The following is a 13,484-nucleotide window of genomic DNA, read 5'->3' as shown; positions in this document are numbered from 1 at the left end:
AAGGGAAATACAAATCAAAACCACAATGAGATACCACCTCACACCAGTCAAAATGGCTAAAATTAACAAGTCAGGAAATGACAGATGCTGGCAAGGATGCGGAGAAAGGGGAACCCTCCTACACTGTTGGTGGGAATGCAAGCTGGTGTAACCACTCTGGAAAACAGCATGGAGGTTCCTCAAAAAGTTGAAAATAGAGCTACCCTATGACCCAGCAATTGCACTACTGGGTATTTATCTTAAAGATACAAACATAGTGATCCAAAGGGGCACATGCACCCGAATGTTTATAGCAGCAAAGTCCACAACAGCCAAACTAAGGAAAGAATCCAGATGTCCATCAACAGATGAATGGATCAAGAAGATGTGGTATATATATATACAATGGAATACTATGCAGCCATCAAAAGAAATGAAATCTTGCCATTTGCAACAACGTGGATGGAACTAGAGGGCATTATGCTTAGTGAAATTAGTCAATCAGAGAAAGACAACTATCATATGATCTCCCTGATATGAGAAAGTGGAGATGCAACGTGGGGGAGTTTGGGGGTAGGAAAAGAATAAATGAAACAAGATGGGATCGGGAGGGAGACAAACCATCAGAGACTCTTAATCTCACAAAACAAACTGAGGGTTGCTGGCGTGGGGGTAGGGATAGGGTGGTGGGGTTATGGACATTGGGGAGGGCATGTGCTATGGTGAGTGCTGTGAAGTGTGTAAACCTGGCGACTCACAGACCTGTACTCCTGGGGCTAAAAACACATTATATGCTTATAAAAAATAAAAACATTTTAAAAAAATTAAATCTTAAAAAAAAAAAAGAAAATTCAGATTGAAATACATTGTCCAAGATGAAAATATAATCAGCAGAAGAAGGGGGAAGCAGAGGAAAAGAGGGTTAAAGAATGGAACAAAAATCAACTTGAGGACAGATATTTATACAGCCTCATACACAGCATTATTCATGGGAGTCAAGAGGTAGAAGCAACTGAAGGGTGAATGGCTAAGCAGAATGTGGTACATATATACAGCAGAATATTATTCAGCCTAAAAAGAAAGGAAATTCTGTCACATGCGATGACAGGTAGGAACCTTGTGAAAATTATGCTGAGTAGAATAAGCCAAAATATATATATATATTACATGATTCTACTAACATGAGACAAAATGTTTCATGTTGAGTGGAAAGGAGGTAAAGGGTGCAGAGTGGCAGCTATGATAGCCGGACTTAGCTAATGTCCAAGCTGTAACGAAAGTCAGGATCTCTGGTCACAAGAGGTAGGGAAAGCCAGAACTGAAACCAAAGCATAAAGCTACCACCCTCAAAGAATGAACATTCAATAAATTTCTGGCACGCACATGATGTAGGAACTCTCAAGCAAATAAATTAACAGAAAAGTTGGTCCCAAGTGGTGATATCTGGCACCTAACAAAGTTCCGAAAAAAAAAAAAAGTTTTCCAAAGCCCCTCTATAGGACTACCAGAATAGTCCACAAAACTTCTACTGAGGGAAACATCAAATGTGAAGGTATATAAAATCATTTTTTGCTTAAATTTACTAAAGACATAAATAATAATCAAGACCTTAAGAAAAGAACAAAGTACTATGACAGAAGGAGAAAAGGAAGATTTAGAAAAGACCAAAATAAAACCTTCAGAAATAAAAAACATAGTCCTTGAGAATCTCAAAGGACAGGTTTAATAACTGATAAGAAACAGCTGAAAACAGAGCCTGTGAAATGGAAGAAACATAAGGAAGTTATTCAGACTGGCACACAAAGACAGAGTTATACAATCTGAACAAGAGGAAAAGGGAAAGGCAGGATAGAAGGAAGTCCAAGATGGATATGGGAAGACATGATCAGTCTTCTGACTCAAATAGCTTACTCTAGAACAGTATTCATGCCATAAATCCACATTCGTTGGAAGTGCAGACCATCAAATCAAAAGGATAACCTCTAAAGCAACCCTGGAAAAGGCAGATTTCTTACAAGCAGACTCAGGGTAAAATTTCTACAAAACCAGAGGCGAGAAGACATCCTCAAAATACTGAGGAAAAACAACCATCAACTTAGAATTCTACACCCCCACCAACAATCTTTCAAAAGATAGAGTGAAACAGAATTTTTTCAGACAAATAGGCATTCATAAACCTTCACTGAAAGAATTACTAAAGGCACCTTTGACTAGAGAAGAAATCTAAACCCCAAGGAAGTAACAGAATATAAGCAGCAATGATAACCAAAGAAACTGACAAGTATGTGACACAATCAAGTAAAGGTGTTGACTATAAAAATTATAAGGACAATGAAAGTCTCTAAGGCTGTTGGAATTTTTTTTAAAAAGGCAAGCATGGTGATATTAATATCAACTAGAGTGGAATCCAATACCAATAGCTCAGAACAGATCAAAGGTGTATACTCTATTATGACAAAAGATATCATCAATAAATAAGGTGTAGTCATAAACACACACACAAAATAACATCAAGGTAAAAAACATAAAGCAAAGTCATAGAAATACAAGAATGTAAACCATAAAACAGAGGGGATGACTTTAATATACCTGTGAAACAATGCAACATATCAAATAGACAATGACGAAAAGATTAAACTTGGAAAAAATTAACAACGCACTGATTTTCAAAACTGCTAAATTAAAAAAAAAAAAAAGAAACTTTGTAAGCCACAATAACTATCATTAAGTAAAACAAGAAAACAGTAACAATGACATCCAACCTCCACCTCTCAAAAAAGACTATGTGCAGGTCATCTAGGTGGATCCATTGGACAAGCATCTGCATTTGGTTCAGGTCATGATCCTGGAATCCCAGAATCGAGTCTTGTATTGGGCTACCCATTCAGCGGGGAGCCCAATACCTGACCTTCTGCCTCTGACCTTCCCCTCTCTCGTGTTCTCTATCTCTCTCTCTCACTTTCTCAAATAAATAAATTTTTTTTTAAAAAAAGCTATCTGCTAATTAAGAAAGGTTATTTTCAGAACACCAGAATCAAAGAAAAAAATCAAAATTAAAATTATAAATAACCAAAAATTAATGTAAGTGGGAGAACTCTGCATTGAAATCCATGTGCTACAAATACCCCTATACTCAATAAAAATTTAACTGCACTTGTTTTTATTATTAAAAAATGAATATGTCAAATATGAATAACTGACGTATCAGTAATGTATCACAAATCTACCAAACTAGGAAAATAAAACAAAACAAGGGAGCCATGTATAAAGATAAAAAGTGGAAATTAATGAGCTAGAAATGATTATAATAGACATCCAGTGACAATTTTTAAGTAGAAAAAAAGAAATAAAACCAAAAGTCAAAATTTGATGAAGACAACTTAAATAGACCAATATGTAAGACAATTAGTACTTATTGAGAATCTATCACTTAAAATGGTCAATTATAGACTTTACAGATGAGCTAACTTTTAAAGAACAGATCGTTCCCATGTTAATCCATAGAAAAATATGGAAAGCTCACCAATTTACATTACAAAGCCAGCACAACTTAACAAAACTAAATATAGTGTATGCTAATGTGTGAACAAAGTCCAGACCAACTTTATGTATGATTATAGAAGCAAACATCTTAATACATTAGCACATGGATTCCAACACTATATTAAAAAAAAAAGTGATAAAGTTTATTCCAGAAATCCAAGGATATTTCAGTGTTAGGAAATCTATCAGCATACTTCAGTGTGTCAATTACTTAAGGAGAAAAACTAAGGGATGATATAAACATACGACTGAAAACATTGGAAAAATTCAGCAGTCATCCTTTAAAAGAAATCTAAACATAAGTTAACCACCTAAGTATGACTTTTGAATTCCTAACTTGAACACTAGACTGGACAGTAGGCAGGGAGAAATATTTATAAGGAACATTTGGGTGACAACTGACAAAATTTGAATGTGGCCCATAGATAACAGTGTTGTGTCCATGTTAATTTCCCGACTTTTATTATTGTTCCATGTTTATGACATGCCCTTACAAGGAAATACACACTGAAGAATTTAGGGGCAAAGGGATCTGAGGTTTGCAATGTACTTGCAAGGGATTCAGAAATAATATGTAGATGGATGCATTACTCATGGATCAACCGGTCAATCAGAAGTTTGGGGGGGGGTTGGAAATGATAAAAATAATAAGGCAAAATAAAAGTTAATAATTGGTGAATTACGGGGCACCTGGGTGGCTCAGTGGGTTAAAGCCTCTGCCTTTGCTCGGGTCATGATCCCAGGATCCTGGGATCAAGCCCCACATCGGGCTCTCTGCTCAGCAGGGAACCTGCTTCTCCTCTCTCTCTGCTTATTTGTGATCTCTGTCAAATAAAAAAATAATAATAATAATAATCGGGGAATTATTAACATACCCCGGTTAAAGGTGTGGGATTCCTTGGACTTTTCTTGTAACTTCTCTATAGGCTTGATATTATAACATAATTTAAGTAATCAAAATTAACTATCTACTAAGAAATATAAGAGCATACATCGATTCAAAATATCAAAATTAAAGCCATTCCCCTTAAAATCAAAAACAAGACATGAATGTTTCCTTTCACACTCTCCTTTGACATTATTAAGGTTTCAATCAATGCAATAAGTAAAAGAAATAAACAGTAGAAAACAAATATTGAAATGTGAAGAATACTGAATATGAAGAAACAAAACTGTTTATAGATGATATGCATATAGATATGGAAAGCCCAAAGTTACTTAAAAATTCAGTTAGTACAGGGCGCCTGGGTGGCTCAGTGGGCTAAACCTTAGGCTCAGGTCGTGATCTCAGGGTCCTGGGATTGAGCCCTGCACTCTGCTCAGCAGGAAGCCTGCTTCCCCATTCTCTCTGCCTGCCTCTCTGCCTGCTTGTGATCTCTGTCAAATAAATAAATAAGATCTTTTTTAAAAATATAATAAAAAATAAAGTAAGTATGAAAATTTCTAAAAAGAGAAAGAAACAGTTTCCTTGTAGAGGAGCAGCAAGACTGTTAAAATGTTAATCAGGAGAAGCAAAACATGAAGATGGCATTATATTGTATCATGAACAATATATGAAGTTCGCCATGTCTGTCCACCCTCTTTCCCTTTATTTGAAGTCGCCTGGTATACCTTTTCTTTTATTTTTAGCCTTTTAGCTTTTTTTTAATTTTTAAGTCTATCTCTGGATCTTGCTTTGTTAGTCAACCTGAAAAAGTTTTTTAAACTAGGTTAATTGAGCTCATTTACATATATTAATATAGTCTATATATGCAGCATCAGCTTTGGCAGATATTTTAACCTTCCATTTAAAACACCTACACGCATACACGAAGTCTTTTGGTATGTGGGCTGCAGACTCTGCTTGCTTGCTCTCTCTCCCTATGTTTCTTCAGGTATGCAAGAAGGATCTGAGAGAGCCCCGATCTCTACTTACTACTTTTCTACAGTACCTTGTATAACCCCCTTGGTAACCTCTGCTTTGGGATATTATCACCTCCCTACTCTGAGCAATAATGCAAGTAGCAAGCGAACGCTCCTTCCTCCCTCCCTTGCTCTTTTAGAACCACCCAATCTGAGGTCTAGTATTCTGATATTAATCCTTAGAGTCTTAATTAAACTTAAATAAACTTAAACCTTCTCCTCCCTGCTTTGTCAGCTTCAAGAGATAGTTCTTACGTCTGGCTAATTCAACTGATGTGATGAGGAGCTTATTCTGTTCTCCCCTTCCTCTCCCTCATCTCCTGTCATTTATTTTTTTAGCTGTATAATTCAATATAATCAGAGCACATAATGCTTATATATTAATTTGCCCCCCTACTGTCATGTTTTAGCTTTATAGTTAAAACAGTCAATGCTCACCCCCAGAATTTATGAATCGTCACTAATCATTTTACAGTTTTCTGAAGCTTATTCTCTAGTAAACTCCTCATAGGTACAATATTCCCAGAGTTCTTGCAAATTCAAAACCGTGTGTCTGTGGGCTTTGTATTTAAAGGACAATTATCTGAATATAGGATGTCTGACTCACATCGTGAGCATATTAAAAACGTTGAGGTCCAGTTCCAGGTAGAGTAAGCAAGCCTACATTACCCTGTGTCTCCCACCAACTTCAGCTAGAAGTCCTAATGGAATGCATAGAATAAACAGCTTGAAAACTGAAAAGTAAAATAGCGGCCAGACTGAGGAAGAACAATATAATTCAAAGTACCACCAAATTGGCAGTAGTTTATCATTTTTCCCTCCACAGTGTCCCCCAGCCAAAACTCAACACAGCTTGAAACCCAAAATTGAGCATTCATGCAGACAGAAAGAGCCCAGAAGCCCTCTAGTTCTGGCTCAAGGATTTGGAAATGGGCTTCCCAATGCCAAAAGACAGTAAGGCAATCCCCATTGTTCTCTCATTTGGATTTCGTTCTCTTCTTTCTCCCACACCCCAGCCCTCCAAGCAATAGCATAGCAGCAATAGGAGCAGGCAAGGCATAGGAGAATGTTCCTTTCTGATTGCAAGAGCTTGGTCCCAAGATGGCAGTGCTAAGCCTTGTTGCTGATCCCCTATCTGTCCTCCTCCTGCATGGCCCCTACTCAAATGCAGACACAGTAAGGATGCAGCAAAGCAAGGTAAAGCTCTAGCCCTCTCGGAGGACTGGATAAGGGAAGCCCCAGGGAAACAGAAAACATCCACGTCACAAAGAGGGAGGAGCCAGGGAAAGAGATCCCTAACATGTATTTATGAAGTCATAGCTCATCCCCAAGTCGTGCAGGTGTATGTACTACCTACCCTAAATAGTAAACACAAATTCTGGGAACAGACCTACAGGGTAGATCACCATCCGAGAGCTAGATTGGCCACTGGGTGGCCCACGTGCAGGACAGATGTGAACAGGACAGCAGAGACTTTGAAAACTGAACTGATCTCAGAACCACCACCCACAGTAAGCCAGTCACAAGTTGTGAAAACAAAAACATCAACGTTCTCCTTGTGATTCAAACAATACCCAGAGACTCACAACATAGCAGTCAATATGTCTAGGACACAATCCCAAACTACTCAGCATGCCAAAATTCAGGAAAATGTCAATTTCCATGGGAAAACGATGACAGATTTTGGAATTCTCAAACAAAAAGACTTTAAAGCAATGATAATAAAAATGTTCCAGGAAGTAAGGGTCACTACTTTGGGATATGAGTGAAAAACTAGAACCAAAAACTAAGAGGAAAAAATAGGAGGTTTGAAGAAGAACCAAATGGGATTTTTTTTTTTTTTTAAGTGAGAAGATAATAAATAGAACACACTGGATGAGTGTAATGGCAGAATGGAGATAATAGGAGAAAATATCCATCACCTTCTCTGGCAACAACAATCTAAAACACCATGAATTTCCATCAGAAAACATGGAGGATGGTTGGAATTGGAATACTTTTCAAGGCTGAAACAGAAGAATTATCAACCCAGAATTCTGTATCTAGTGAAAATGCTCTTCAGAAACAGATGTGAAATAAAGACATCCCAATGTAAAGACCAACTAGACACAGACTATTTAAAGTTCATATGGAAAAACTGCCAAGGCATTTTTGAAAAAGCAAAGTTTGGAGGGGCGTGCTTTACTAGAGAGCAAAACCCACCATGAAGTACTAGCACCAAAATAATGTGGTATTGGCTCTATGATAGACCATTAAAGGAGTAAAACTGAAGAGAGCCCCAAAACTGAACCACACAGGAAATCTGTCTGAAAGCAAATCAAGTTAGGCCCTTTTTCCCTATGAAATACAAAACCGATTCTGGATAAAATAAAATTTGAATGGAAAAAATAAAATGAGAACATTAGAAGGAAGTTTTAAAAAAAATATTTGTGTGACCTCGGTAATGATGACCCTCTTAAACTCAGAAAAAAAGGACCCAGAAACTGTAAAAGAGAAAAAGAACAGACTTGACTACATAAAAAGCCCTTAAATCTTTTATATGGCCAAGACGCCAAAATTTAAGCCAAATGAGAAGCGAGGATGTTGCAAGAAAATACTTGCAACATATAATAAAGTAACCATGGAAATGCAGATCAAAGGAAAACAAGGAAATATCTTTTTTTCTCCTATCCAGTGGATAAAAATGTTAAGAACTGCTAACATCCTATGCTAGTAAGAAGGTCGCAAAAGAGCACACTTATGAAATGCTTCTGTGGGTAGGAATGACTACAATCTTCTGAGGAAATCAATCTAGCAATACCCAACAAAATTCTAAATTTGAATACCCTTTGACCAGCAATTTCACCTTGAGGAATTTATGCTCGGAAAAAAAAAAACCCACAAGTACTAGCATCTCAGGTTAGATAAGCAGCAATGTTTGTAGAGACAAAGAATGGATACAATCAGAATATTCCCAACAGGAGAGTAACTGAATAAATTGTAATAATTCATACTGTGGACTTTAACGCAGTCATTACAAATAATGGGGATAATAATAATAATGGGAATATTTATTACATACGAAACTTAAAAAGTCATGCAGTATGGTCTGTGGTGTAATCTTTTTGTAAATTTTTTAAAAGCAAAGAAACATATGCCACACATATACATTAATTATAATGCTTTTGTGATTCTATAGGAAGCATGGAAGGATCCCATTACCCAACACGGTACAGTGGGTCCAGAATTAGGATAGATGGAAGCATTGTTATCATGTTTTCTTTGTTACACTTCTATGTTTCAGTTATTGCAACAAGAGTATATTACTTTTGAAGTATGAAAAAATCCAAGTGTTGGTTTCACAGAAAAAAAAAATACACATATGCACACATACAATACGCAGTCACACAGTCGGCTCCCAATGACTATGTCTTCATCAATGTAGGTCACTGGTCATGTACGTAATTCACAACGTGAATTTGCCTCTGATGTCCTGGGCCTTATAAAATTTTCAAAGAATCATAAGAAAGCTGCTCTGCTAAAGGACAACTATTCAAGACCTAGCTCCATGAGGCTCCTAAACTGTTCATACAGATGGTCATCTCTCAAAATGCTCCAGGCATTCATCCACGAGGGAGACCAACCCACCTCCCAGCTCCTAGCTGGGTGGCAAGGACCCAGGCAGCAACACCATTTGAAGGTGGTCTGTCAATGCTAAAATAGCAACTGCTCCCTCTGGCCAGACCTGCTGCCCCCTCCACCCCCTCCCACCACTTCCACTCCCTGCCTTTCTCCAACTTGGCCAAGGTGCTTCCTAAACCTTACACATCCTTCCCAAAGGCAACACCTCTCCACGTTTTTCTTGAATGTTCACCTCTGCATGCACGTTTTGTGTTTTTCCTAAAAGACAGAGGTATGACGTCCTTGAGGAGATTTACATTTGATTCTTGACTATGGTGCTTTATTCTATCTTTTTGCCTCTGCCTAAGGGGGACAGTTTAAGTCTAAGGGCTAGAAGTATAGCCTCCAGGGTCAGAGCAACCAAGTACAAACCTGACCGTGGCCGTTTACCTGGGCAACCTTGAGCAGCTGTGATGGTTAATTTCATGTGTCCACTTGACTGGGCTAGAGGATGCCCAGAGAGCTGGTAAAACATAGCTACTGGGTGTGTCTGGGAGGGTACCTCTGGAGGAGATTAGCATTTGCATCAGTAAACTGAATAAAGAAGACTGGCCTCACCAAGGAGAACAGGCATCATCCCGTCCTTTGAGGGCCTGGATTGAACAAAAAGGCAGAGGAAGGGTGAATTTGCACCCTCCAACTAAACTGGGACGTTTGTCTTCTCCTGCCTTGAGATACCACTGATAGGGCCAATTTAACATTAAAACCTGTTAAACCCCTAAGGCCTGCCTGGGCCTACTTAGCCATAGTGACTCCATGTTGCCTAGGTAGCCATTTTGTTGTTTAATAAATGCCTCAGCAGTTACTGATACCGGTTCCGGGTAACCATTGCTAAAACACATACCGTTACTAAAACACACAGGTAGGAGACATCCAATCAGCCAAAGCCACATATGTAGAGGTCTGCGGTTGTGCCCTATAAAACTAGCCTGCAAGACCAAGGGGTGGTCGCTCTCTTCGGAGGCAGCCCTGGCCAGTCAGTCTGATTTCTAATGGTTGGCATAGAATAAAGCTTTACCTAACTTTCACTTTGTCTCAGTCTCATTTCCCTGGCCAGTCAGTCTAACTCCTAATGCTTGGCATAGAATAAGGCTTTGCATAACTTTCACTTTGTCTCAGTCTCGTTCCTTTGATAACGGACCCAACACCACCACTCCTGGTTCTCAGACTTTTAGACTCCCACCAGGAATTACACAATTGGCCCTTTGGATTCAGACTGAATTATACCACCAGTTTCCCTGGTTCTCCAGCTTGGGGATGGCAAAATCATGGGATCTCTTGGCTTCCATGTTAGCCTCAAGTAAATGAATGAACGGATGACTGAGCAAACTATTGGTTCTTTCTCTGGAGAACCCTGTCTAATACAGCAAGTTACTTACTCCCCCTCCATCTCAATGCTCCCAGCAGAAGCTGCCGAGACTTCTTACAGCTTAGGCTCAGGCCTGAGACTGCCTCTGGTCCTCAGGATTCTACTGGCCAAGGCAAGTAGGAAACCCAGTCCAAATTCAAGTGGAGGGATCCGCACAAGAGTGTGGGCACCAAGGGCCACAGATTAAATGTGCTATCCCACCGCATAAAACACTCAGTTAAACATCTGTCACATAGTACGTGCTCAAAAAATGTGAGCTCTTTTTCATTTGCATTATTTTCTCTTCAATAGAGATGAGTTATTTTTACAGTGATTCTTCGCTATGTACAAACCCCAGAGAAGGCCTAGAAATCTAGAGATTGTTAGAGCCCTCGCATTTCATTACAGAAGATGCAGCGAAGTTAGAATGTGGCCGTAACCCCATAGGGCAGATTTCAGAATAAAGCCAGAAACCCGAGTCACCATTCTGAAATGAAAAATATCCTTGCAGGCCAGTTTCCAGGTCTCAGGGGACAGGTATATATATATATATATATATGAAAGGGCCAATGTTACCACCCACAGCCAAGCTAACATGCAAACGTGTCCCAACATAACAGGAACCAACCACCATTTCTGTAGAGGGCAAAGTCAGGATGTGAAAAATGGTGTATATTCCATATTAAAAGAATTTTAAAGGTGTTGTGGCAGATTAAGTTTGAAGAAAGAAAACATGGCAATGAGAAAGTGGATATAAGGGGACAGAGTAGAAAATAGAGAAGTTACCCTAAAATCTCAAAAACATAAGCAGAATTTGTTGTGTGCATTGTTGTCCCCAGACCCTAGAGGAACGCCTGCACATACCAGATATTGGCAGAATTACTCTGAATCGGGGGACGTTAAAACTCATAGGTTATACTTGTTGAAAGGAATAACGCTGAAAATGAAAAGTGAATTACTGTTTTGCAATTTACCCCTTCAAACTAAAATGGAGTCAATGTATATTTTTCACACAGTTTTTCTACTGTGTGGAGGTAATGTCTTCCCTTTTAGGTTTATTGTTAAAAGGCAGCTGTTTTTCAATGCCTTTGGGGAGTACCAAAAATCATAGCTAAGGCTAAATGGTAGAAAGGGAGGTTCAGGGAGGAGCCAGGAAGTGAAGCTAATCTACCAGTCTGCCACCTGTAGGCTGGTTCCAGCAGACATCAACATCAGTGCCCACAAAACAGATGACATGAAAATAATGCATATTAAATAATGCTAAAAACTGAGCAACAGATGTGTGAAAACTATATATAGTGGTCCATTTGAATCATGGCTCCCCCGTTCCTGCCTCGAATGTCCTCTCTCTGATTTAAACACCCGGAGCTGTGGCCACACATACTGTCGTTCCTAATCAGCTCTCCCAGACTCACCCATGGTCTGAAATAAGCTTTAGAAATTAATACCCCCATTAGGATGAAGGACTGCACCTGTATGGGTCAGGATGTCACAGAATCAGTTTCAGATCTCATTTCAAAAGCCATGCAATGGGCTTGGACAACAGAGGCCATTACAAAAGAACAACAACGTGAAAAACCAAAGCTGGACAGAATTACTAAATTTCAACATTCGAGAACAAACACCAAACATTCATTACAAGGGCTTAGTTTGGATTTCTGGAGAAGGAATTAAAACATACTGAGTTAACAGTTTAAGCCTGTAAGATGTACTTCAGCACCATAAACCAAATGTAGTTACAGATGTCAAGACTTCTCAGAACAAGTGCTTCTCTTTATAAATGTCTGCTCTCCATGTATTTTTTCCGTTTCCATATGTCCACTCTTTATCAATATAAGGAAAGCACAACTTTCATCAAAAGGCTACAACCTCCCCCCCCCCATTAATTCTTGGGGACAATCGCTTCCTTGTAAGAGAGATCTCCCGGTGGCTTTCTCCTACGGAGGCTTGTTAGTCCCTGGCTTCTCTAATTTGGGGGTCAACAGCCTGAAAATCGGTCACCATTGAGGTGTGGAGCTCAGAAAACACGCCCCCGGACGCGGGTTTCGGGTCTCCTGCCCAGTCCCGCCACCCACAAACCGTTCCGGACGCACGCGGGAAATGCCAAGTCCACGACGCCAAGTCTGGAAGTGGCCGCAGGGGGGCCGGCCAGTCTCCGCGCCCGGGCTGACCCACAGCAGGATCGGACGCGCCCGGTGGCCCCAGCCCCTAGTTCCCGCCGCCGCGCAGGCGACACGCGCGCGGAGTCGCAGCCCCGCACCCGGATCCGGCCCCTCGTCCCCGCCTCGGTCAGGGCCTCCTGGCTGCTGAGTCTGCACCTAGCCGGGCCAGAGCGAGTCGCGGGTCCCCAGCGCGCAGAGTCCCTGAGGGCCCAATGCAGACCCCGTGGCCGGACGCGCACCCGCAGCCCACCCCTCAGCCGGCGGGCCCCCCGGCCGCTGCAGGCTCGGCGGAGGGCGGGCGCCTGGCTTCGGTTTCCTCCAAGAAAAGTAACTCGGGGATTAGCGCTATAGGAAAGGGAAAGCGATGCTCTGAGAGCGGTGAGTAAGGTCCCCGGAGTTATCAGCCCGGAGTTTTCTGAACTGCACCCCGCGCTGCCGCAGCTCGGCCCCGGCGTTCGCGCCCCGAACTTGGAGCCCGCGGTGCCGTCCCGGGCGGGCTGCATTCCTGGGGCCCCGCGCACCTCCCCGCCCGGCCGCAGACACTCACCGAGAAGCCGGCCCAGAAGGGGCAGGAGTGGCGGACGCGGGCCGAGGTGGTGAGCGCCAGCGCGGCGAAGCTGACGGCCACGATGAGGCATCCGAGCGCCATCTGCGTGGCCCCGAGCGCCAGCACGATGCGGGAGCGGCCCGGGCACTCGCGCAGGCGGGACAGGCTGCGGGGCAGCGCGGCGGGGCGCGGCGCGCGGGGACCGCCGGCCCGAGGCATCGCGCCGGGCGCCCGCACGCCTCGCCCCGCTCCCGCCCGGCCCCGGCGCGCGCCGCCGCTGCCGCGCCCGCGCCTCACCCGCATCGTGCTGGCGCTCGGGGCCACGCAGATGGCGCTCGGATGC

General features: G+C 41.7%; 1 protein-coding gene across 2 annotated transcripts in view; it reads right to left on the bottom strand.

Moving 5' to 3' along the window:
* Positions 1-13,360, bottom strand: part of ENTREP2 (endosomal transmembrane epsin interactor 2) — a 506,747-nt gene extending 493,387 nt beyond the window's left edge. For both annotated transcript variants that reach the window (XM_059371698.1, XM_059371699.1), the window contains exon 1: positions 13,142-13,360. In XM_059371698.1, the coding sequence (XP_059227681.1) occupies positions 13,142-13,360 (219 nt within the window). The remainder of the gene's footprint in view (positions 1-13,141) is intronic.
* Positions 13,361-13,484: the final 124 nt, after the last annotated feature.

This window comes from Mustela nigripes, chromosome 13 (assembly GCF_022355385.1).
Source record: "Mustela nigripes isolate SB6536 chromosome 13, MUSNIG.SB6536, whole genome shotgun sequence".
Classification (NCBI taxonomy): domain Eukaryota; kingdom Metazoa; phylum Chordata; class Mammalia; order Carnivora; family Mustelidae; genus Mustela; species Mustela nigripes.
This window is presented reverse-complemented; position numbering and strand designations above follow the sequence as displayed.